Source organism: Astyanax mexicanus, chromosome 3 (genome assembly GCF_023375975.1).
Source record: "Astyanax mexicanus isolate ESR-SI-001 chromosome 3, AstMex3_surface, whole genome shotgun sequence".
NCBI classification, from domain to species: domain Eukaryota; kingdom Metazoa; phylum Chordata; class Actinopteri; order Characiformes; family Acestrorhamphidae; genus Astyanax; species Astyanax mexicanus.
The window spans coordinates 22,801,127-22,825,914 of record NC_064410.1 but is presented as its reverse complement, the minus strand read 5'-3'; the positions used below and the strand labels follow the sequence as shown (position 1 = coordinate 22,825,914).

General features: G+C 36.8%; 1 protein-coding gene across 1 annotated transcript in view; it reads right to left on the bottom strand.

Annotated features, from left to right (window-relative positions):
- Positions 1-17,264: 17,264 nt before the first annotated feature.
- Positions 17,265-24,788, bottom strand: part of atp1a3a (ATPase Na+/K+ transporting subunit alpha 3a) — a 29,622-nt gene continuing 22,098 nt past the window's right edge. Inside the window, exons 13-21 of the mRNA XM_007253094.4 lie at positions 24,031-24,181; positions 22,973-23,141; positions 22,728-22,882; positions 21,809-21,932; positions 20,131-20,276; positions 19,605-19,735; positions 19,119-19,220; positions 18,582-18,673; positions 17,265-18,485 (exon numbers count right to left, since the gene is read on the bottom strand). Coding sequence (XP_007253156.2) covers positions 18,457-18,485; positions 18,582-18,673; positions 19,119-19,220; positions 19,605-19,735; positions 20,131-20,276; positions 21,809-21,932; positions 22,728-22,882; positions 22,973-23,141; positions 24,031-24,181 — 1,099 coding nt within the window. The 3' untranslated portion in view covers positions 17,265-18,456. The remainder of the gene's footprint in view (positions 18,486-18,581; positions 18,674-19,118; positions 19,221-19,604; positions 19,736-20,130; positions 20,277-21,808; positions 21,933-22,727; positions 22,883-22,972; positions 23,142-24,030; positions 24,182-24,788) is intronic.

Genomic DNA, 24,788 nt, shown 5'->3' with positions numbered 1-24,788 from the left:
TTAAATATATTCCAGTCTGCAATTAACACACACCGTGTCTTTTTATTTGCATTGTCCATAGTGTCACAATATTTTCTTATTTGGGGTTTTAGTTCATTTAATCTGATTATTATGAACTTCCATGGCTTTGTCCACACCGGGTTTCTAAACACACCTTTTAAAATGTTCATCCTTTTTTTTTTACACTCTTGCGTGTTCCCAGTCAAAATGACTGGTTCTTAGACATAAACAGGTTATAATATTCATAAAACATTTGGGTCAGGCAAATGGTTACACATTAATTAGACACTGTTTCTCTCCAAGATTGTAAAAAATCCAAATTAACAAAAGTTTGACTATTTTTATTGTAGCCAAAAGCACCAACAAATGTTGTTGAACCCTAATAAGGATTTCCTTTTATTAAATTAAAATTATACGTTTGATTAACATTTTCTAACAAGACTATCTGCTGAGTTAATAGCGCACATGCACGTGTGTACAGTATGTATGGGTGTGGATGGAAGTTGATCGAGGTTGGAAGCTGGGTTAGTTCTTCAAAATTAAACTATTCTTAAAAGAAAGAATTTGAGACTGTTCAGTCTCATTGTGAGCGTGTAATACAGTTTTTCTCCATATGAATGAACGAGAATTAAAGGTTTGTGCAATCTTCTTTCTTCAATCTTCAAGTAATTGATGCAATTACACTAGTTACACACGGGGTACCACAGCAATCACTTAGCAACACCTGAGCAACCATCTAACACACTTGAACAAAGCAATAATAGCCACTAAGCAACTCCATAGGAACCACTTGCATCTTTCTACTTGTCCTTCAGTAAATTCATTTTTCTACTTACTATTGTGTTTTAAAATATTTTACATTAATTTTGTAATTTGATTTAAAATTTAAAACACAAATTAGTGTTAACCACAGTTACTTCCAACCTCTCAGTGTGATGGAAGGTGTTCTTAAGAGTGCCAATATCGCATGATAATGGCAATCTGACCAAGGCTGATCAGGTATTACCTCACCACATACAAACATAACCTAGCATACACATATAACTAATATATTAGCGCTTACAAGACAAAAATAACAGCCATAACAAAGCAGCAATGTTGTAATATTACAAGAAAAAGACTATTAGTCTTTTTTAGTGCCAAATTAGTGCCTATACTATATTTTATTAATTACTGCAATAAATAATCACAAAAGATGAATGCTAACTGTTGGAGACTTTGTGCCGTTATTCGCAAAACATCTGCCAAACTGCACATAAGTGCACTAAACACAGACTCTGTGGAATTAAAACAAAGCAGTACTGTTGTTTTCTGAAAAGCTCATGGACATCCCTGAAAAGGGTCTCCTTTATGGTCTTTGGACCATATGAATGAAATCCTGAATTAGCTGTATAGAGTACAGTATTTTTCTTTTGTGTAATGCCCTATTTCAGATGCTTCAGAGTCCAGAGACTTTAACACCGCTTCTGGACTGCATACACACAGTGTGGACCACACATCACATATTTCCCAATTCCTATTAATAATTATATTTCTATTGTCTTTAAGAAGAACACGATTGCTTTGTTATGCTATTATATTATTATTATGTCAGTGACATTTAAATAGTTTTAAAATGACACTTATATAGGCCTAATACATAAGCGTATTGTACATAAGCTTTTTTTTTATCTAGCATGGTCCTTATTCTTTTTATAATTGTGACGACCCCTTGGCCCCCTTCAGGTACTACTCTGCCAGTGCACGGGCAGAGCGAAGCCTGATTGGTCTAATTAGCTCTGAGTTCACCTATGGTGGTGGATGGCATATAAGGTGGGGGTTTGTCTCTCTCAGAGAGGCACCTTCTTTCTTTGTGTAGGCACAAAGATGCAAACATACATCCACTCACTCACGACTAACATTGCATACATACCCTAGACATTTTGAATAAATTTATATTTTCAAATTGATTTAATAAAATTATCCTTTGTTTAAAACTTGAACTCTCGTGTGGTGTCCCTCTTTTATGTTGCGGGGTGTGAGCCCATGCTGTAACATAATAATGAATCAATTTAGTTTCATCAGTCCACAGCACCTTATTCCAAAATAAAGCTGACTTGTTCAAATATGCTTTAGCTTTAGCATACCTCAAGCGACTCTGTTTGTGGTGTGTGCACAGAAAAGACTTCTTCTGCATTTCTCTCCCATACAGCCTCTTCGTGTGCTGAATAGCTGAACGATGCACAGTGACTCCATCTGCAGCAAGATGATGATGTAGGTCTTTGGAGCTGATCTGTGGGTTGACTATGACTGTTCTCACCATCCTTCTCCTCTGATTATCTTTGCCTTAACTAGAACTGTGCCTGTGGTCTTCCATTTCCTTACTATATTCCTCACAGTGGAAACTGACAGCTGAAATCTCTGAGATAGCTTTTTATATCCTTCTCCTAAATTATGATGTTGAACAGTCTTTGTTTTCAGGTCATTTGAGAGTTGTGTTTTCAGGCTTCCATTTTGCCAGTCTTGCAATCCGTCATCTAAACCCTTTGTACCCTGTGTATGTAGGTCAAGGGTCAATGAGCTTACCAAGCAAATTTTGTGCTCCAATAATTAATGCTAAAGGTATTAAAATCAATAAACTGACAAGGGTGCACAAATTTATTCACCTGCCAAATTTTGTTTAAATATTTATTGCACACTTTCTGTAAATCCTATAAACTTTATATCACTTCTCAAATATCACTGTGTTCATCTGCTATATGATATATTTAACTGAAACCGTTGATCCAAACAACAAATGAAATATAAAGGAAAATGATCAGAGGTGCCCAAACGTCTTCATATCACTGTATGTCTATTGTTGAAAAAGCTAAATTGAACCACCAAATGCCTGTACATCTGCTCTTATCATTTAATAGAGCAGAAACAACACCAGATCATCCTAACTGAGCTGTGAGGTTTATTCACTGGCTACACACACCCTGTGCTCCTGCACTTGTGGATTAGCTCTGAAGCTAACGTCTTCTCCAACAGACACAACAACACCTCACTTGTCCACTTCACCGAAGCTTCAGAACAGAGTTTCCCTTCACTGAGTAGTAAGAACAGACATAAGGACGTTTGAATCGATGTGTTAAATTTAGCTCCTTAAACCACAGACACAGCACCTCTTCTCTGGAAAGCAGTGGATATAAGTTAGTTAGCTAGGTTAGCTAGTAAGCTAGCTGTGAAGAGATCTGCACAGCACTCTTATTTTTGTGTGTTGTGTGTAAAGACTGGTTAGTAGGGGTGTGACCAGACACTAATATCACAAGACGAGACGAGACACATGCGATACTAGGTTCACGAGAACGGGACGAGACGAGATTTAAAAATAAATTTTCAAAATGAAAAATGGCTTGAAAACTAGTGTTTTATTTGACAATCATATAACGCAAACTTAACAGACTGGTTTCTCTCACAGATTGATTCTATAAGAAATAGAAATAAGAATAAAAAATAAAACTTTTCTAGGTCTTATATAGTGCTATGTGACTATGGTTTGTGTTTTTTTCTCCAAAATCTCTTGTAATTTAACTATGCATAACCATAACCAGTCATATTAAAACTGTGCTTGAGGTGCAAACAGAGACAGAACATTTTTTTAATACAGTACAGAGCTAAGGGATTATTACAGCTGCCTATGAAACAGTCACGTGTAGGATTTACTTACAGTATTTATATGTTTTGTTTCTGGTTGGTCACTCTGTTACCGTTTATTGTTTCCACTGGAGCCAAAATGCAGCCAGACATACAACTTAAAGATAGCAGAAGCATCTTTTATGCCAGGGGTATTTAATAAGAATTCAGTATGGTCCAGTTATACAAAATTCCTCGCCTGTCTCTCTGTTGCGCTCGGCGTGACTTTAGTTTCCGCCCGTTCTCTTTTCTCCGCTCGTTCTCACTAGCCGGAGCAGCGGGACCGCGACCCTAACAACACGGGTTCGATCCCGCGTGAGGAGCGGTGTGTTTATTTATTATTTTTTTCCTTACCGCGTCTGCACAGAGCTGATTGACTGAAGAGAGCGTTTGGTGATCTTACCCCACTCGTGATTGGTCAGTGAGTTTACTTCGCCGCAAAGCGTGTATACAATTAAATCCTTCTCAGTAGGTTTGGGTCACGAGGCTGAAGTTGGTTTGATATTCGCAGCTCCAGATTCGTTTGGCTCGATATTCGCAGCCTCGTATTCCCCGGCTGAAGTTGGTTTGATATTCGCAGCTGCCGCTTCACTGAACCACCGTGAACTAAAGGGAGCGTTCACAAACACCCGCTGTTTATATTAAACACCTCACAGATCAACACTGAAGGAGATAGAATAAAGAAAAGCAGTACATCTGTTTATTAACAATGTAAATATACAATATCGTATTAAATGTAATTTTGTATATTGTAAAATATTTATTTTAATTACTGAATTTATAATTATATATTACAATAAATAATTAAATATATATTTAATAAAATTATATTTTAAAAGCCATTGCGCTCAAAAAATATGAGGCAGATGTTCAAGTGTGATTTTGAAGAACTTTTTCATGTTGGGCCAGAACAAATACACATGATCTGAAGAGTACTAGTCTTCTACTTTAAGAAAAACCTGGAATTAGCCTGGCCCAAGCTGATTTTGTACTTTAAAATGAACTGGCAAACTTTGAAAGACTTTTTCATCTTGGGCCAGAACACATACACATCAGATGAAGAGAACTACTCTCCCACTTTGAGGAAAACCTGGAATTAGCCTGGCCCGAGCTGATTTTATACTTTAAAATGAACTGGCAACATAGCATACCAATCCATAATGCACAATTTTTTTATGTAAAGCTGATGTTCTAGTGTAATTTTGAAGGACTTTTTCATATTGGGCCAGACCAAATACACATGATCTGAAGAGTACTAGTCTTCTACTTTAAGAAAAACCTGGAAATAGCCTGGCCCAAGCTGATTTTATACTTTAAAATTAACTGGCAACATGGCATACCGATCCATAAGGCAGAAAAAAGTTTAATTTAAAGCTGATGTTCTAGTGTGATTTTGAAGGACTTTTTAATCTTGGGCCAGAACAAATACACATGATCTGAAGAGTACTAGTCTTCTACTTTAAGGAAAACCTGGAATTAGCCTGGCCCGAGCTGATTTTATACTTTAAAATTAACTGGCAACATAGCATACCGATCCATAATGCACAATTTTTTTTATGTAAAGCTGATGTTCCAGTGTGATTTTGAAGGACTTTTTCATATTGGGCCAGACCAAATACACATGATCTAAAGAGTACTAGACTTCTACTTTAGGGAAAGCCTGGAATTAGCCTGGCCCGAGCTGATTTTATACTTTAAAATGAACTGGCAACATGTAATAACGATCCATAATGCACAAAGAAATTGGATATAAAGCTGATGTTCTAGTGTGATTTTGAAGGACTTTTTAATCTTGGGCCAGAACAAATACACATGATCTGAAGAGTACTAGTCTTCTACTTTAAGTAAAACCTGGAATTAGCCTGGCCCAAGCTGATTTTATATTTTAAAATGAACTGGCAACATGTAATAACGATCCATAATGCACAAAGAAATTGAATATAAAGCTGATGTTCTAGTGTGATTTTGAAGGACTTTTTAATCTTGGGCCAGAACAAATACACATGATCTGAAGAGAACTAGTCTTCTACTTTAAGAAAAACCTGGAATTAGCATGGCCCAAGCTGATTTTATACTTTAAAATGAACTGGCAACATGGCCTACCGATCCATAATGCACAAAAAAATTGAATATAAAGCTAATGTTCTAGTGTGATTTTGAAGGAATTTTCATATTGGGCCAGACCAAATACACATTATCTAAAGAGTACTAGTCTTCTACTTTAGGGAAAGCCTGGAAATAGCCTGGCCCAAGCTGATTTTATACTTTAAAATTAACTGGCAACATGGCATACCGATCCATAAGGCAGAAAAAAAGTTTAATTTAAAGCTGATGTTCTAGTGTGATTTTGAAGGACTTTTTAATCTTGGGCCAGAACAAATACACATGATCTGAAGAGAACTAGTCTTCTACTTTAAGGAAAACCTGGAATTAGCCTGGCCCGAGCTGATTTTATACTTTAAAATTAACTGGCAACATAGCATACCGATTCATAATGCACAATTTTTTTTATGTAAAGCTGATGTTCCAGTGTGATTTTGAAGGACTTTTTCATATTGGGCCAGACCAAATACACATGATCTAAAGAGTACTAGTCTTCTATTTTAGGGAAAGCCTGGAATTAGCCTGGCCCAAGCTGATTTTATACTTTAAAATTAACTGGCAACATGGCATACCGATCCATAAGGCACAAAAAAGTTTAATTTAAAGCTGATGTTCTAGTGTGATTTTGAAGGACTTTTTAATCTTGGGCCAGACCAAATACACATGATCTGAAGAGTACTAGTCTTCTACTTTAAGTAAAACCTGGAATTAGCCTGGCCCAAGCTGATTTTATATTTTAAAATGAACTGGCAACATGGCATACCGATCCATAAGGCAGAAAAAAAGTTTAATTTAAAGCTGATGTTCTAGTGTGATTTTGAAGGACTTTTTAATCTTGGGCCAGAACAAATACACATGATCTGAAGAGAACTAGTCTTCTACTTTAAGGAAAACCTGGAATTAGCCTGGCCCGAGCTGATTTTATACTTTAAAATTAACTGGCAACATAGCATACCGATCCATAATGCACAATTTTTTTATGTAAAGCTGATGTTCTAGTGTGATTTTGAAGGACTTTTTCATATTGGGCCAGACCAAATACACATGATCTAAAGAGGACTAGCCTTCTACTTTAGGGAAAGCCTGGAATTAGCCTGGCCCAAGCTGATTTTATACTTTAAAATTAACTGGCAACATGGCCTACCGATCCATAATGCACAAAAAAATTGAATATAAAGCTGATGTTCTAGTGTGATTTTGAAGGACTTTTTAATCGTGGGCCAGACCAAATACACATGATCTAAAGAGTACTAGTCTTCTACTTTAGGGAAAGCCTGGAATTAGCCTGGCCCAAGCTGATTTTATACTTTAAAATTAACTGGCAACATGGCATACCGATCCATAAGGCACAAAAAAGTTTAATTTAAAGCTGATGTTCTAGTGTGATTTTGAAGGACTTTTTAATCTTGGGCCAGACCAAATACACATGATCTGAAGAGTACTAGTCTTCTACTTTAAGTAAAACCTGGAATTAGCCTGGCCCAAGCTGATTTTATACTTTAAAATGAACTGGCAATATGGAATACCGATCCATAATGCACAATTTTTCTTTATGTAAAGCTGATGTTCCAGTGTGATTTTGAAGGACTTTTTCATCATGGGCCAGACCAAATAGACATGATCTAAAGAGTACTAGTCTTCTACTTTAAGAGAAACCTGGAATTAGCCTGTACCAAGCTGATTTTATACTTTAAAATTAACTGGCAACATGGAATACCGATCCATAATGCACAATTGTTTTTATGTAAAGCTGATGTTCTAGTGTGATTTTGAAGGACTTTTTAATCTTGGGCCAGACCTAATACACATGATCTGAAGAGTACTAGTCTTCTTCTTTAAGAAAAACCTGGAATTAGCCTGGCCCAAGCTGATTTTATACTTTAAAATGAACTGGCAAGCTAGCATACCAATCCATAATGCACAATTTTTTTTATGTAAAGCTTATGTTCTAGTGTGATTTTGAAGGACTTTTTAATCTTGGGCCAGACCAAATACACATGATCTGAAGAGTACTAGTCTTCTTCTTTAAGAAAAACCTGGAATTAGCCTGGCCCGAGCTGATTTTATACTTTAAAATGAACTGGCAACATAGCATACCGATCCATAATGCACAATTTCTTTTATGTAAAGCTGATGTTCCAGTGTGATTTTGAAGGACTTTTTCATATTGGGCCAGACCAAATACACATGATCTGAAGAGTACTAGTCTTCTACTTTAAGGAAAACCTGGAATTAGCCTGGCCCAAGCTGATTTTATACTTTAAAATGAACTGGCAACATGGCCTACCGATCCATAATGCACAAAAAAAGTACTAGTCTTCTTCTTTAAGGAAAACCTGGAAGTAGCTTGGCCCGAGCTGATTTTATACTTTAAAATGAATTGGCAACATAGCATACCGATCCATAATGCACAATTTTTTTTTTATGTAAAGCTGATGTTCTAGTGTGATTTTGAAGGACTTTTTCCATCTTGGGCCAGACCAAATAGACATGATCTAAAGAGTACTAGTCTTCTACTTTAAGAGAAACCTGGAATTAGCCTGTACCAAGCTGATTTTATACTTTAAACTTAACTGGCAACATGGAATACCGATACCCATTTTAAAGTATAAAATCAGCTCGGGCCAGGCTATTTCCAGGTTTTCCTTAAAGTAGAAGACTACTACTCTTCAGATCATGTGTATTTGGCCTGGCCCAAGATGAAAAAGTCCTTAAAAATCACACTGGAACATCAGCTTTACATAAAAAATTGTGCATTATGGATCGGTATTCCATGTTGCCAGTTCATTTTAAAGTATAAAATCAGCTTGGGCCAGGCTATTTCTAGGTTTTCCTTAAAGAAGAAGACTAGTACTCTTCAGATCATGTGTATTTGGTCTGGCCCAAGATTAAAAAGTCCTTCAAAATCACACTAGAACATCAGCTTTATATTCAATTTTTTTGTGCATTATGGATCGGTAGGCCATGTTGCCAGTTCATTTTAAAGTACAAAATCAGCTTGGGCCAGGCTAATTCCAGGCTTTCCTTAAAGTAGAAGACTAGTACTCTTCAGATCATGTGTATTTGGTCTGGCCCAAGATTAAAAAGTCCTTCAAAATCACACTAGAACATCAGCTTTACATAAAAAAAATTGTGCATTATGGATCGGTATGCTATGTTGCCAGTTCATTTTAAAGTATAAAATCAGCTTGGGCCAGGCTAATTCCAGGTTTTCCTTAAAGTAGAAGACTAGTTCTCTTCAGATCATGTGTATTTGTTCTGGCCCAAGATTAAAAAGTCCTTCAAAATCACACTAGAACATCAGCTTTAAATTAAACTTTTTTGTGCCTTATGGATCGGTATGCCATGTTGCCAGTTAATTTTAAAGTATAAAATCAGCTCGGGCCAGGCTAATTCCAGGTTTTTCTTAAAGTAGAAGACTAGTTCTCTTCAGATCATGTGTATTTGTTCTGGCCCAAGATTAAAAAGTCCTTCAAAATCACACTAGAACATCAGCTTTACATAAAAAAAATTGTGCATTATGGATTGGTATGCTATGTTGCCAGTTCATTTTAAAGTATAAAATCAGCTTGGGCCAGGCTAATTCCAGGTTTTCCTTAAAGTAGAAGACTAGTTCTCTTTAGATCATGTGTACTTGGTCTGGCCCATGATTAAAAAGTCCTTCAAAATCACACTAGAACATCAGCTTTATATTCAATTTTTTGTGCATTATGGATCGGTAGGCCATGTTGCCAGTTAATTTTAAAGTATAAAATCAGCTCGGGCCAGGCTAATTCCAGGTTTTCCTTAAAGTAGAAGACTAGTACTCTTTAGATCATGTGTATTTGGTCTGGCCCAAGATTAAAAAGTCCTTCAAAATCACACTAGAACATCAGCTTTATATTCAATTTTTTTGTGCATTATGGATCGGTAGGCCATGTTGCCAGTTAATTTTAAAGTATAAAATCAGCTTGGGCCAGGCTAATTCCAGGCTTTCCCTAAAGTAGAAGGCTAGTACTCTTCAGATCATGTGTATTTGGTCTGGCCCAATATGAAAAAGTCCTTCAAAATCACACTAGAACATCAGCTTTACATAAAAACAATTGTGCATTATGGATCGGTATTCCATGTTGCCAGTTCATTTTAAAGTATAAAATCAGCTTGGGCCAGGCTATTTCCAGGTTTTCCTTAAAGTAGAAGACTAGTACTCTTTAGATCATGTGTATTTGGTCTGGCCCAAGATTAAAAAGTCCTTCAAAATCACACTAGAACATCAGCTTTATATTCAATTTTTTTGTGCATTATGGATCGGTAGGCCATGTTGCCAGTTAATTTTAAAGTATAAAATCAGCTTGGGCCAGGCTAATTCCAGGCTTTCCCTAAAGTAGAAGGCTAGTACTCTTTAGATCATGTGTATTTGGTCTGGCCCAATATGAAAAAGTCCTTTAAAATCACACTAGAACATCAGCTTTAAATTAAACTTTTTTGTGCCTTATGGATCGGTATGCCATGTTGCCAGTTAATTTTAAAGTATAAAATCAGCTCGGGCCAGGCTAATTCCAGGTTTTCCTTAAAGTAGAAGACTAGTACTCTTCAGATCATGTGTATTTGGTCTGGCCCAAGATGAAAAAGTCCTTCAAAATCACACTGGAACATCAGCTTTACATTAAAAAATTTTGCTTTATGGATCGGTATTCCATGTTGCCAGTTAATTTTAAAGTATAAAATCAGCTTGGGCCAGGCTAATTCCAGGCTTTCCTTAAAGTAGAAGACTAGTACTCTTTAGATCATGTGTATTTGGTCTGGCCCAAGATTAAAAAGTCCTTCAAAATCACACTAGAACATCAGCTTTATATTCAATTTCTTTGTGCATTATGGATCGGTAGGCCATGTTGCCAGTTCATTTTAAAGTATAAAATCAGCTTGGGCCAGGCTAATTCCAGGTTTTCCTTAAAGTAGAAGACTAGTACTCTTCAGATCATGTGTATTTGGTCTGGCCCAAGATGAAAAAGTCCTTCAAAATCACACTAGAACATCAGCTTTACATAAAAAAATTGTGCATTATGGATTGGTATGCTATGTTGCCAGTTCATTTTAAAGTATAAAATCAGCTTGGGCCAGGCTAATTCCAGGTTTTTCTTAAAGTAGAAGACTAGTACTCTTCAGATCATGTGTATTTGGTCTGGCCCAAGATGAAAAAGTCCTTCAAAATCACACTGGAACATCAGCTTTACATAAAAAAATTGTGCATTATGGATTGGTATGCTATGTTGCCAGTTCATTTTAAAGTATAAAATCAGCTCGGGCCAGGCTAATTCCAGGTTTTCCTCAAAGTGGGAGAGTAGTTCTCTTCATCTGATGTGTATGTGTTCTGGCCCAAGATGAAAAAGTCTTTCAAAGTTTGCCAGTTCATTTTAAAGTACAAAATCAGCTTGGGCCAGGCTAATTCCAGGTTTTTCTTAAAGTAGAAGACTAGTACTCTTCAGATCATGTGTATTTGTTCTGGCCCAACATGAAAAAGTTCTTCAAAATCACACTTGAACATCTGCCTCATATTATTTGAGCGCAATGGCTTTTAAAATATAATTTTATTAAATATATATTTAATTATTTATTGTAATATATAATTATAAATTCAGTAATTAAAATAAATATTTTACAATATACAAAATTACATTTAATACGATATTGTATATTTACATTGTTAATAAACAGATGTACTGCTTTTCTTCATTCTATCTCCTTCAGTGTTGATCTGTGAGGTGTTTAATATAAACAGCGGGTGTTTGTGAACGCTCCCTTTAGTTCACGGTGGTTCAGTGAAGCGGCAGCTGCGAATATCAAACCAACTTCAGCCGGGGAATACGAGGCTGCGAATATCGAGCCAAACGAATCGAGAAGGGTCTGCGCGCAGATCTCATTTCTGAGCCCTACCTTTCCTGTGGTACCTACATGAGGCACCACAGAGGAGGTGGCATTGTTTCCAGTATCGCCATCTAGTGGTATGGGGTAGTATTGAGCCTGAAATTCAGTGTTATTTGTGCACGAAGCGTGGGGAACTTGTATTATTATTGTTTTAGATCAGTTATCAACATTTTTGATCCAACAGAGCATTTAATTGACGGTACGTTGCAAACGACAGTTTTAGACGTGATGTCTAAGTTATCAGCTAACATTATCTTGGTATACTGATAATTTAGGTAACTTAGCTATAATATTATCCGAAGCAAGATCGCTAGACGCTGTTTAGCTAGTTTCAGTTAACTAACTATATATATATATATATATATATATATATATATATATATATATATATATATATATATATATATATATATGTGTATGTGTGTGTAACTTATATGTATTAACTTATACAGTAAACACATTATGATAGGTCTGGCATTGAGTAACGTAACCAGCTGGCTGTCTTTGATATACTTTGACTTAGTTGGTGAAGTAATTGGTGCATTTTCATTCCAGAAAGTTACTTTTGCCAGGTTAGCATTAATGTTAGCGTCAAAACATGGCTATCCAGCATAATCCTATCCTAATCCTAATTAATCTTCTCTTTCTCTACTTTATTTATTTATTTTTTAACATTGTTTTCCTATTTAGATTTGGTTTTCCTTCTGTAGTTTCTAAAAAAAGAATGCTTGCTTTTATTACATTTAATTGTCCTCTGTTCATTTATTGTTGTTGTTTTTTAATAAAGTCGCTGCTTGAATTATTTTTCCGCTTGTTTATTGTGCATACTTTATTGCATCTTTCTGAAAATAAGCAATTTTATAGTGTTATTAAAACACAGACAAGCATGCTATTAGAAAATATAACAGGTTACTAGCAATCAAAACAACTAGCTAAGTTAGCCGATTTTGTCAATGAATGTTTTATATTACAACACAAACCTATTGCCTACATCTCAGTCAAACCTAGAATCTCCTAGGTATTTAGTTCGCTAACCAGATATATTAATATTCAAATTCCACAAAAACGTTACATCTCAGTCAAACCTAGAATCTCCTAGGCACCCCAAACCCAAAAAGTATAAAATATATTTGTAAAGTATAAAGTTCATTAAACTATTGTTGCTTGTTATAACCGTGGTTTCGTACAATGAGCAGTCGGCCAAGTTGACTTTTATTTTGAAGCATGTGGAAAAAAACTGTGGTGACGTCGTTTCCGGGACTCAGGGACGAGCTAGGTGTCGTAGAAGAGGTGGACTGACAAATGAGATCTGCGGCCTGACGCTGTTGAACGAATCTGGAGCTGCGAATATCAAACCAACTTCAGCCTCGTGTTTGGGTCCGCATTGGACAACGTTTGGGTCCGGACCGCGGTCCGCCCATTAGTGACCTCTGTTCTGTGCAAATGCCCGAATTTTCCTCTTCTGCTCATTGCTCAACCACCACACTCGCTGCTAATGTGTTGCCAGATCCCACTTAAAAAGTCCACACTAAAAATGTTTTTTTTTTTCTCCCACGAGACAGGTTTAACCTTGACGAGAAATATCGTCACGAAATCGTTACGTGGCACGAGATCTCGTTACACCCCTACTTAAATAGCTGTGAATAAGGTTAAATAGCTTGTTGAAATGCTAGGTTAGCATGGCTACTATTTTATTTAAGACTGAATTTACTTTAAATACAAATACGACCAAAAAATATTAACTAAGAACTGACTGTGTATTCTGACACAAATGTGGAAGAAACATCCTTTTGAAAGTGGGCATGGAAAAATAAAGTAAATAGAGAGCTTATCACTTTCACTTTATCCCTGTTCTATCAACAACTGACTGCAAACCACTAGAGGGAGCAACAAAATATCCAGCTCAAAGTCAATCAAAAAAAAAAAAAAATTGTATTAGTAGTATTTTGTTTATAAGGGATTTATCTGTCACGCTGGTGGAAGGAAGGATATGGAGAGCGGACTCACACGCAAGTAATATAATTTATTAAGAAGAGCAAATGAACAAAGAAACCAAAAACAGGGATAACTAGACCTGACAGACAGCACCGCAGCCGAGACAGGATACAGTATACACATACAAGAACAGACAAACTAATACTGAAGACAAAGGAGCTTAAATACACGCACAAGGGAAAGGGAACAGGTAACACCTGAGGACGGATTAATGAGGGGCGGAGCTACAAATGAACACAGGTGACAACAGGTGAACACAGAAACAGAGCACAGACAGAAAATGACAGGGAAAAAGGGCAAGGATGTAACATGGTCAATATTGTTATTTATCTTAAGGACATTAATAATATAGTAATACTAGTGTTTTATTCGTTTTTTTATAAGTTTTATATCCCAGTCAAGAACATTTAATAGTAACATAATTAGAAAAAAAACCCTTTTACCTAATTTCATAGCTCTACTTTTCAAACTGTCTTCCTTTATGTCATAATGTTTTCCTGGTTCTTATTGTTATAATCAAGAAAGATTGATTTTAGTGTCAACCTGTACTCCTTTTCCCGCTGTGTTTACGTAACATCCAAGGCAACACCCATTTTTTTTCTCAGACGCAGTCATTTTTAAAAGTAGCCAAAAAAAAAATAATGCACCCCGCCACCCCTAAAATATCACCAGCAACTGGATTTTCAAACAAGCCCAATCTGGCGGGCAAACCTCGAAACTGGCAACTCTCAATGTCTCAACTCTCAAAGTCCTCAATGTATGGTGGTAAATAGAGTTAATTAGCTAAAACCAGACAAAAACTGAATGAAAATTTCTAACTACTTGTCCAGGATGTTCCCTTCATTTTAACAAGTAGAATAAAGTTTTTTGCTAAAAAAGCAAAAATAAACTACCTATATTTTTATTTTTCTGAATGAAATAGGTTTTAAGCAAGACAAATGCTTACATTACTGCAGAAATATAAGATAGTGTTGCGGTCCAATCAAAAACAAATATCTTCATTTTTAACAATTTGTAGATTTATACATAATTTGAACACACAAACTGACCCTACCACTGTGTCAAAATCTTTTGCTGAATGGACCAATAGAAGATCTTCAATATTAACTGAAATAACTCTTTACATTGACTTTCACTGAAAGTTAAGGTTTTATTTCTCTCCTGTGAAGTTGCTGTTTTTTTACATTGGACAGCAATGATAGTAACAAAGTGGAACTACTTCAATACTCTACTAAAGTACTAAAATGCTAAAATCTGTATCTACTGGAGTATTAAAAATTATGACTACTTTAGTACTTACACCTAAGTGTGGTGCTTCAAGAACACTTTTACTTTTTTAAGAGAGCACTTGTGCTTTTACCAAAGTCTGGGTCTCTATTACTTTACTCTATTACTCTATTGTTAGTACAATAAACCTCATTTCAATCCTGAAATATTACTGTGTCCATTAGTTATTAGATATATCAAACTAAAAATGGCTGTTGCAAACACCCAAATATTTAGAACTAAAAATGATTAAGATTAGTAGGGGTGCCCAAACTTTTTCATATGACTGTATAAGGCTTATGACTTGGGTACTGAAACTTTTGATATGGCTCTGCGTTGAGGAAATTGGTACATTTTGCTCTATTGCTTACTAAGAACCCATTAGATTTGCACCCACTCTGGAGCACCAATCAGTGGGCTGGAAAAGCTAGAAAAGATTCTCAAGTGGATACTATCCTCTCTAGAGATTCTCTGGAAGGGAGAATCCTCGGTTGAACTGTCCTAAGCCTGTGTGTGTATATATACTTGGCCATGCATTCATGTAGACAATTCTTTGCATTTTGACCGTATCTCTTCATATACTTGTTATTGTGCGACACATGATGATGGAGGCATCCACTAGGGCCTTCCACTTGCCACAGCAGCAAGAACAAGTCATGGATGTAAGTAGCCACAAACAAACCAAGTGTCCTTCAGTTGGGAACAGCCTTCTATGGTGTAGTGAAGAAGAATGAAATGAAATGAAACCCACTTCACCTGCAGCCTAGGCTTTGGAACATATCAATGGCCTTTATAAAGCTTTTCAAAAACATTTACCAATGGTATCGGAAAATGATTCATACAAACAAAACCAAACCACTGACATGATTTTCTATTTTAGAACCGTGGACAAAGAATGTTTAGTTTGAGGCTGAAAATGTTTTTATTTAAAAACAGAATTTACTTTGCTGTTGGTTTTCTGTTTTATATAAAACTGGATTTAACTAAGTAAATGATGTGGGGTTGATGCTGCAGTTGGTCTGCAGGTCTAGGTTCAGCAACAGTATGTGCTGAAAGAATGAGGTCAGCTGAAATTACCTGAATATACTGAATATAGACCAGGTTATTCCATAAATGGATTTTTTCTTCCCTGATGACACGAGCATATTCCAAGACGACAATGTCAGGATTCATGGGGCTGGAATTGTGAAAGAGTGATTCAGGGAGCATGAGATCATCATTTTCACACATGGATTGTTCACCACAGAGTCCAGACCTTAACCTCATTAAGAATCTTTCGGATGTGCTGGAGAAGACTTTGTGCAGTGGTCAGACTCTACCATCATCAATGCTGCTGCAAGATCTTGGTGAAAAATTAATGCAACACTGAAGTTAAACAAATATTTTTACATTGCAGAAGCTTATTGAAACAATACCACAGGGAATGCCCGCAGCGATCAAAGCTAAGGGTGGTCCAAAAAATATTAGAGTATGTGACCTTTTTTTAGTGGTGACTTTTTTTAATGGGTTCTCCAGTTTTACAGTGGAAAAAGCCTGTGGTGTTTGACTCAAACTGGCTGTATTTAAATCTTAACAGTGGTTTCAGTGACATAAAGTATTGTTTAACGTTATGTGACTTTAGTGTTTGAAATGAGGCACTAAATCATTGTACGATACATTTTGCACCGCATTTCATCATTTGAATTTCCAGGTCAGGGTTGTGTTGGGTTTGTAGCCTTCCTGAAATCATTGTGCGCAAGGCAGAAATACTCCCTGGTCGTCTTCTTACCTGAGTCGATTGAGAAAGTTCGTTATCTTTTACAGTTGTGATTCAAATTTTGAAGAAACAAATTAGGAAGTTTCATTCTTTTAGGTAATGTAATCTCTATTCACACATCATGCAAAAATAAAGAAATGATACAGTTTCATATAATGCTGAATAATTTTCCCATGACATTAAATGCTGCTCTAATCTGCAGGATATGCATGTGCAGCCTTCCTTCCCTAAGTATGACTACGATTACTACCAGAATTGCTTGTCTGATCGCAAGGACAATTTTAGCCAGATGTTGCAGGTCACAATCATAATTACCCACTGTGATTTCCACTAGGGGTGATGATGCCTTCTAGGAAGTATTCTCGGTAGAAATGTGACATTGTCGATCAAGAATAAGCCTGCACAAATTCAAATACTTTACATCGCTTCACTATAAGCACAATAACCAGGGTTCAACCCCATCTCAGCCATCCCCTGAGGTAAAAAAAAAAATTATACTACTATAAGATAACTTTTGGCATGCTAGCAACAGTTCCCCCATAAAGCACACAGACACAAAAACAAAATGGACACCAAACTGAAAAAAGAGAGATCCTTCTTTTTTATTTCATTTTCTTGCTGCTGTTTCGCACATAAGATACATTGCCATATCCTGTTTTTTTTTCTATTTTCCTCACTTATTTAAATAATGAAATTGGAGAGAAATCTCTTTTTCCTAGGACACAGAAAGATTGTATTTTTTCTTTTTCTGAACAGGGGAGAGGGAGGAGAGAAGGGAGAGGAGCAGGATTGGGAAGAAGGTTCGTTCACAGCATTCACAAACAGACGGACAGACAAACGGACAGAAATGGGGAAAGAGGGAGGAAGGAGGAAAGAAGGGCAGTGCAGGAAAAGGAGGACGGGAAAGAAGAAGTGTGTGAAAGAGGAGAGTGACGAAGTGGCAGTGTGCTTTGTCATGTCCAAAAAAAACCAAAATGAAAACAAGCAGCTTTCAGAAGCATTTTCTAACATAACAAGAACCAACAATTACAAAAGAAAATCAGTTGTCTATCAAAAAACAACACGGTAGCAGAAAGAGGAGAGAGAAGAGAGGGAGGAATGCAGGGTATTGAAGAAGAGGAACGGACCAGAGGTGAGAGGGTGCTGTTATATTTTCCTCCTGTGGAGGGCGAGAGTGAGTTTTGACTGTTAAAGGCAGATCTGTAAACTGAGCAGATCTGATTCAATGCAAATCTCTTTAGACACTGGGACGGGAAAACAAGAACACTATGAGAGAAGTGAAAATACAAAAAGAGGAAAGGTTCACCATTGCTGTGAGTGACAGAAATGAAGTGGCAGTGTGTGTTCAGGACGCTTGGCATCCTAGTTGGTCTGAACTGAATTTAAGTGTTAAGCTTTTTGTTTGTCTGACACTAGTGTTTGTTACAACACTGGCAGTGTGGTTAATAATATTCACTAACAGCACAACGTAAAACTGGCAGACTAAGCTGTAGTCTTTGGGTCAGAACATAAAAAAGGCAGTAGTAGAGAAAGGAGGGTGGACTCCTCTGCTCTGGTGTTGGTCCTCTAATTCTCTTGGCATTTTCCGTTTGATCCATTTTGATAGAGGAATGTGTCATGGGGAGTGATGGTCCTTTTTGCGGCTTCTTTAGGAGTTGGATATGATGAGAAGGAATAAGGGAAAGGTGATGGAAAGAGAGAAAGGGAGAGAAGGAGAGGAAAGGGAAGTGCAGGAAACGGGGGACTGAATGAAGTGTAAAGAATGAACTGATAATTTAATAGTAGGTTTCCTTTTCAACCCAACCTGGAGAAAAAAACAGAAAGGACAAGGTTGGTTAAATTCATTTTAACATTGTAATTTATACATAATGCATATATTTGTGTGTGTGCGTGTGTGTACCTCCTGGGTTGCGGCGCAGGATGAGTTTTCGGATCTCGTCATAAACAAAGATTAGGAAACTATATGGGAATGCACAGAACCACCAGCTGGGCCTAAAGAACAGAGATAAAGAGAAAACATGAGGGAGTAAGATCAGATTTTAGAACTATAAAAATAATCCAATACAGCATATTACATTTCATGCAACTTTTCACCTTTAAAATAACCTGAACCTGTTTTTCTATTTCAATCTTTACCACTAGAGCGCAACTTTGCCTCAGTTTCCAAAAGAAAGATGGAAGTTTCCAGAAAATTAAAGGATTTAAAGTGCACCTTATAGTGCTGAAAACACTGTAAGTATTATCAAGTCAACTAATCAAACTTAGTTTTTTGCCAACTTCTATTTATCCTCAACACTATTGATTTAATAGATTTATTGTAGCAATTATCTATTTGACTGCCAGTTGTTGCCTAGAGGACACCCCGTGGCTTTTACACACTTCTGACCAGGCTGTGTAAATCAATCTAATTCTGTAAAATTATAAGTAAAACCCTTACTTGAGTGGGTACATCCTAAGAGCCACATCCATGCCTGGGCAATAAGAGAGGAAGGCAGCCAGTGCTGTTTCCTCAAACAGGCCAAAAATCAGGATCTTGTTCCTGTAAAGATAGAGGGAGAGAGAGAGAGTAAATATACCTATATAAAGATAAAATATACACATTTATTTACACATCCAGGCATAAAATTCCTTCCTTCATAAGATCAAAAAGTTAAACCTTATTATTATTATCAATATGTCCAATGGAAGGACAGCTTTTTCTGTCCTTGCAGTTGTTCTTAATAATAAACGAAAGTCAAGTAGTCATATTACATCACTGTCCAATGAAATATTTGACAGTGACCTCAAGAGGGAACTGAGAATCTACAGGAGAAAGAAACGAGGATGCAAACATTAGAGTAAGAGAATGAGAGCAGGGCAGAAAGAGGAAAGGTAGATACGGTAAGAAGGAAGATATAAAGAGAAGATTAAAGAGAGCACTAACTTCATGCCCTGTTGGAACACAGAGTTGCGTCTGGTCTTGCAGATGATGACGTCGGCCCACTGCACCACCACAATGCTGACAAAGAAGGCTGTGTGACAGGTGAACTCAACAATCTTCCTCTGTTCGTAGGTCTGAGAAAGAAGGAGAAGAGAAGAAATAAAAAGAAAAGTAGGTAGAAAATGGAAGAGGGTAAGAGAAAATCAGACATCTGATAACAGCTTATAAATTAATAATTGTACAGAAAAGTTGGTTCATACAAATGTTCCCATTGGCATCAGAAATGTTCTCATTATTAAACCGAGATCTCGCTAACTAGCACTTGCAGTATTTATTCATTAAAAGGATTCAAGGGAACAACATTCTGTCTAGTTTTATGTCTAGGAATGGTCCAGTGTGTATTTTATTAGTGTAATACACTGTGCAGATTGTTTTGGTTAATTGTTTAAATTTTGGTAAAACTATTACAATGGGTGTTTGCCTCTATTCCATGCAGTCCATAAAAGCAGCATTATGTTTCTCTACTTACCCACTGCTGGCCGTAGCTGTCCTCTAGATCATTGTTTGAACGATCATCCCAGTTGAGCCGAATGCCCACCAAACGTGAGGGCAGGAATCCGTTCTCAGCCATGATCACAAAGTAGGCGAAGAATCCACCCAGAGCCTGAATCATTCCTACAAACCAGAGGAACAGTAGTTTTGAATCAGTACAAAAAGATAAAGTGCTTGACATAATTCAACAAATAAACATAAAACAAGTGAGTAAGCATGGTTAAGTCCAACACTGTTAAACAATGTCTCATTCTGTTAAAAATCCACTTTTTCTTGTTCTTTGTGAAATACAATAGGTCTCTCTTAGTTGTGTATGGATGCTGCACATGAAACTGTTCCACAACCTCCACTGTCTGCAGTAGCTAGTAAAAGAAAATATTTAAAAAAACGAGTCGGTCAGGAAAAGCACTGTGTCTATTTCAACTCCTGAGTTCATGGCCTCGCCCAACTTGGCTCGCAACCACCCAGAGGCAGAGGTGAAGCCGATACGTCTTGGATTTAGCGTTTTACAGACACTCTAAAACTAGGTCAGTGGCTGAATTGCACTTATCAGGGCATTATGTAAGGGTGCAGACTGTGGCTGGGCAACCTGCTATGCCACCCCCTAGCCACCAGAGGGAAAACCAGAACCACTACACCCTGATCACAGGCAATTAGCAACACTCCACTCCTATTTCTTGAGTTTTGAGTTTGCCTGACACACACAAGTCTCTCTCAAGTGTTCTCTTGAATCTCTTTTCTCTTTTCTTTTGTGTATCCCAGACCTACCCTTCTGAGATTTCCTCTCAGGGTTTCTCTGGAAACTCTCCTTTCCAAGTCCAAAAAAGTAAAAGGGAAATAAATAGTCTTCCCTCTAAGTATTTTGAGTTTCCTTTTTTTTATTTTGGCTAGCTTGCCCCTTGTTTATTTGTTTGGAAAGTTTTGGGTTTTTCTTTGCTCTGTGATATTTGAGCTGGCCAGTCTAAGTTATTCTTTTGGCCCTAATCTCTTATTTAACTGCTCCAGTGGTGCAGTGCATTTTTATTAGTTTTACAAAGCAGATGTTGGGGTTTTATCCCTCTGTAGAGCAACTTTTCAGTTTCTATTTTAAATATATATCTCCCTTGTTCACCCTCCCCAGTTCTATTAGCACTTTCTGCAGTTGCTCTTAGTTATTTCGTTTGTTCCTTGTTTCTGTTCAACTCTGCATTTGGGTCTCTCTATAAATAATTCAGTTGGTAGCTCACTTAGTTTACTCTGGTCTCCCACCCATAAGGTTGGTGGTTAAAATCCCCCTTCAGATGAGCTACCACATTACACATTACACATAATGTTAAGTAACATATGACATTGCAAAGACTGTTATTAGTGTAATATGACTTAAACATTTCTAACTGCCTCACAGTGCTGTTAGCCAATCAGAGGTGATATTTGATTAACTGTACCAATTACTGTTATTTTGTACAGCACAAAATTCTTAAAGTGTTTTACAAATCACATTACCTAAAGACTAATGTCAGTGCTGTAATATGATCATGAACTTGTCACTCAACTCAGGGTGGCTTTACAGTCTATTCTAACATCTAACAAGGAGTTGTGTCAACTGAACTGAATGAATGGGAAAAATGTCACATAAAACATATTAAATAAATACAATATGTTAGTTGTGCACTTACCAATCTGTCCATAGGCAATGCTGATAAGACGCTCATTGACCAGTTTGTCCCTCAGGGGGTTGCGGGGTTGACGCTTCATGATGTCGCTTTCTGCTGCTTCATAGGCCAAAGAGATGGCAGGAACCTGGGATACAGCAAAAAGACTGGCTTATGTATTTTCTTTGTGGAGATATGATGGGGAGTTAATTTCAGAATGCTTCTTGACTTCTTGGTGTGTGTGTTTTACATTAACTGTGACCTGTGCTGATGTGTCTGTATTGAGAATCTACTCCACTCCTTCTCTTTTTTCAGAAATGCACTACTTCTTTCAGAACTGTGTTGCAGTTACAAATGCTTTAGCATTCACATGCTAAATGATTTTGTTTTATTAAAAACAAATAAACTGTTAATGGGGACAAAAGTTATGAGTCTCTGATAAATGACAGTATTGATATACACATTATTTGTAATTTAATGTTTACCACCAGAAGCATGATGGGAAATAATCTCAGAAAGAATCTAGTTGCAGTCTTGCAGTTCTTGATCCTCAGTCTTTGCTAAATCTTGTGCCTGTGCCGAGTCTTTAGATGTGAGAGGGGGTCAGCCTTCAGTCTGTTAAAAGTCTTTACAGAGTCTTTTCAAAGTCATGTAGTGTATGGACAGCTTTAGACCACTGGACCACTGATTTTATTTGTAAACTTTTTTTTTTCAATTCTGAAATGTCCATCTCTGGATTTTTTTCTTCTTAGTTTTTCTGTGTTGTTTCAAAACAAACTTAAGAATAAACATGTAAATACCAAAGCATTCATAACTGCAAAAAAAATAATTGGTGAAATGGTGCGTTTTCTGAAAAAAGTACAGGGGTGAAAATATTTTTGACCATGGGCATATTTGCTATTCTCTTTTAAGATGTCATAATGTGCAAACATGAGTGTCTCACCATGTCAGTTCCAAGGTCAATGCAGAGAATGGTAATGGTCCCAAGAGGAAGAGGAATGTTAACCAAAATGAAGAACAGGAAGGGGGTGATTTCAGGAATGTTGCTGGTCAGAGTGTAGGCAATGGACTTCTTCAGGTTATCAAAGATCAGACGCCCTAAATATTCAAAACAGACATAGATTTATCACATTGTTCTTTTTCTCTTTATTTTCATGATATCTTTGCACAATTTTCTCTTTCTCTAACCTTCTTCCACACCAGTGACGATAGAGGCAAAGTTGTCATCCAGGAGGATCATGTCAGCTGCCTGCTTGGATACATCTGAACCAGAGATTCCCATGGCAACACCAATGTCAGCCTTTTTAAGAGCAGGTGAATCATTCACACCGTCACCAGTCACAGCCACAATGGCACCCTGAAAAAGACAGATGTTTATTTACCCATTAACCTCTATTTCTGTTTGTGAGACTTCATTTGTCAGTGCATTGTTTTTTATACATAAAATGCCTCGCAAAGATATTACAAACCAAAAAGCTCTAAACCTTTTTTCAAAGTCAAAATCTGTTATTTGTGTTAGCTGTTGCTACAATAGATTTAAGTCAACTAGGATAATAGTCTACCACAGTGGGAATTAGATCATCTGCACAATATTGTAAAAAAAATACATTGAGGTCTTTTGTTAATGAAAAAATACAGTCAATACAGTCAACACACCATGTCATTAATAATGCAATCTGTGTGTAAATGATTGGAGTAAAACTAATGCTATTAGTCATGTAAAATGAAAATAGTGAGAGAAAAAAAAATTACTGACATTCCACAAAACATTGCACATTCTGCAATGTGACTTTATCACATGTGTATATTGCAATATCAGTGCTAAATCTATGTATTTTGCAGCTCTAATGTGAGTTCCCTCTTTCTTACAGGCAGATTTGCTTAAGGTTGATTAAATAATGCCCGTCGGTCATACTTTTTAAAATAACATTTCAGAATTGACTGGGCTATTTGTTGTTTAATTTTAATATTGTCAGAAATGTCTGCTAGTGAACTGCCCTCTAGTGGATGTATTGCTTAACTTTCCAGTTTTTGGAACTAATAGAAGTATTCTGATGTTTAAAAAAGGTTTCATGGAGTTTATTAATGGTACTTTAGGAGTACATTCATTCTAAATGTTCTAAAAGCTGAGGTTAAAATTATGTTTTTTTAAATAGTGCTGCGACTATAAATTAAGTTTAAATCACATAATTGTACCACACATGCAGAAATGACTAAGCATTCTGCATTAATATTTTTGTATGTACCTGTCTCTGGCAGCCCTCTACAATTATAAGTTTCTGCTGTGGCGAGGTCCGAGCAAAGACAATCTCTGTGTGGTTCTTAAGCACATCATCCATCTGCTCCTGGGTCAGTTCCTTCAGATCTGAGCCATGAATCACACAGGCCTTGGCATCCCTAAAGTCACACACAACAAAACAAAGTTTATTTTGTTATCATCACTATAACAAACAAATTATCTGCAGTAGGGTTGTACAATTACATCTCCTGGAGATTTCCTTTACCAAAGACTTAATTTCTATTCTCTGCATGCATGGGAGTGGTAGTGGGGGGAAAAGTGGACCTGACTACGTAGGGCCCGATTAGGGAGAGGGGCCAATGAAAATCCTGATTTGTTTTTAAGCTCACGTTTCTTGTGTACTGGCATGGATTGGGGCCCACTGACATTAAGAGTGTACAGGGCCCAGATTTTGCTGCTACGCCCCTGTCTGCATGTCATACATCCTTCTATAGACTTATTGGTTGGAAACTGATCTGTATATGGTATACTTCCAGGAGCAAAGATAGACATATAACTGTTTTTTTTGTAAAACACACTACGTTATTATGATTGCTTTATATTTCTGTTGTGACTGTCTTTGCTGATTATCTTCTATTTTTTTCTTCCTTTTTTTAAGTGATGTACTTGAGCATGTGTACTCTTATTAGACATAACTTTAGTCCCTCTTGTGCTGCCAAAGTAGATCTGCAGCTGTCCATTGTCCAAGTTCTGACCACTGCTGTA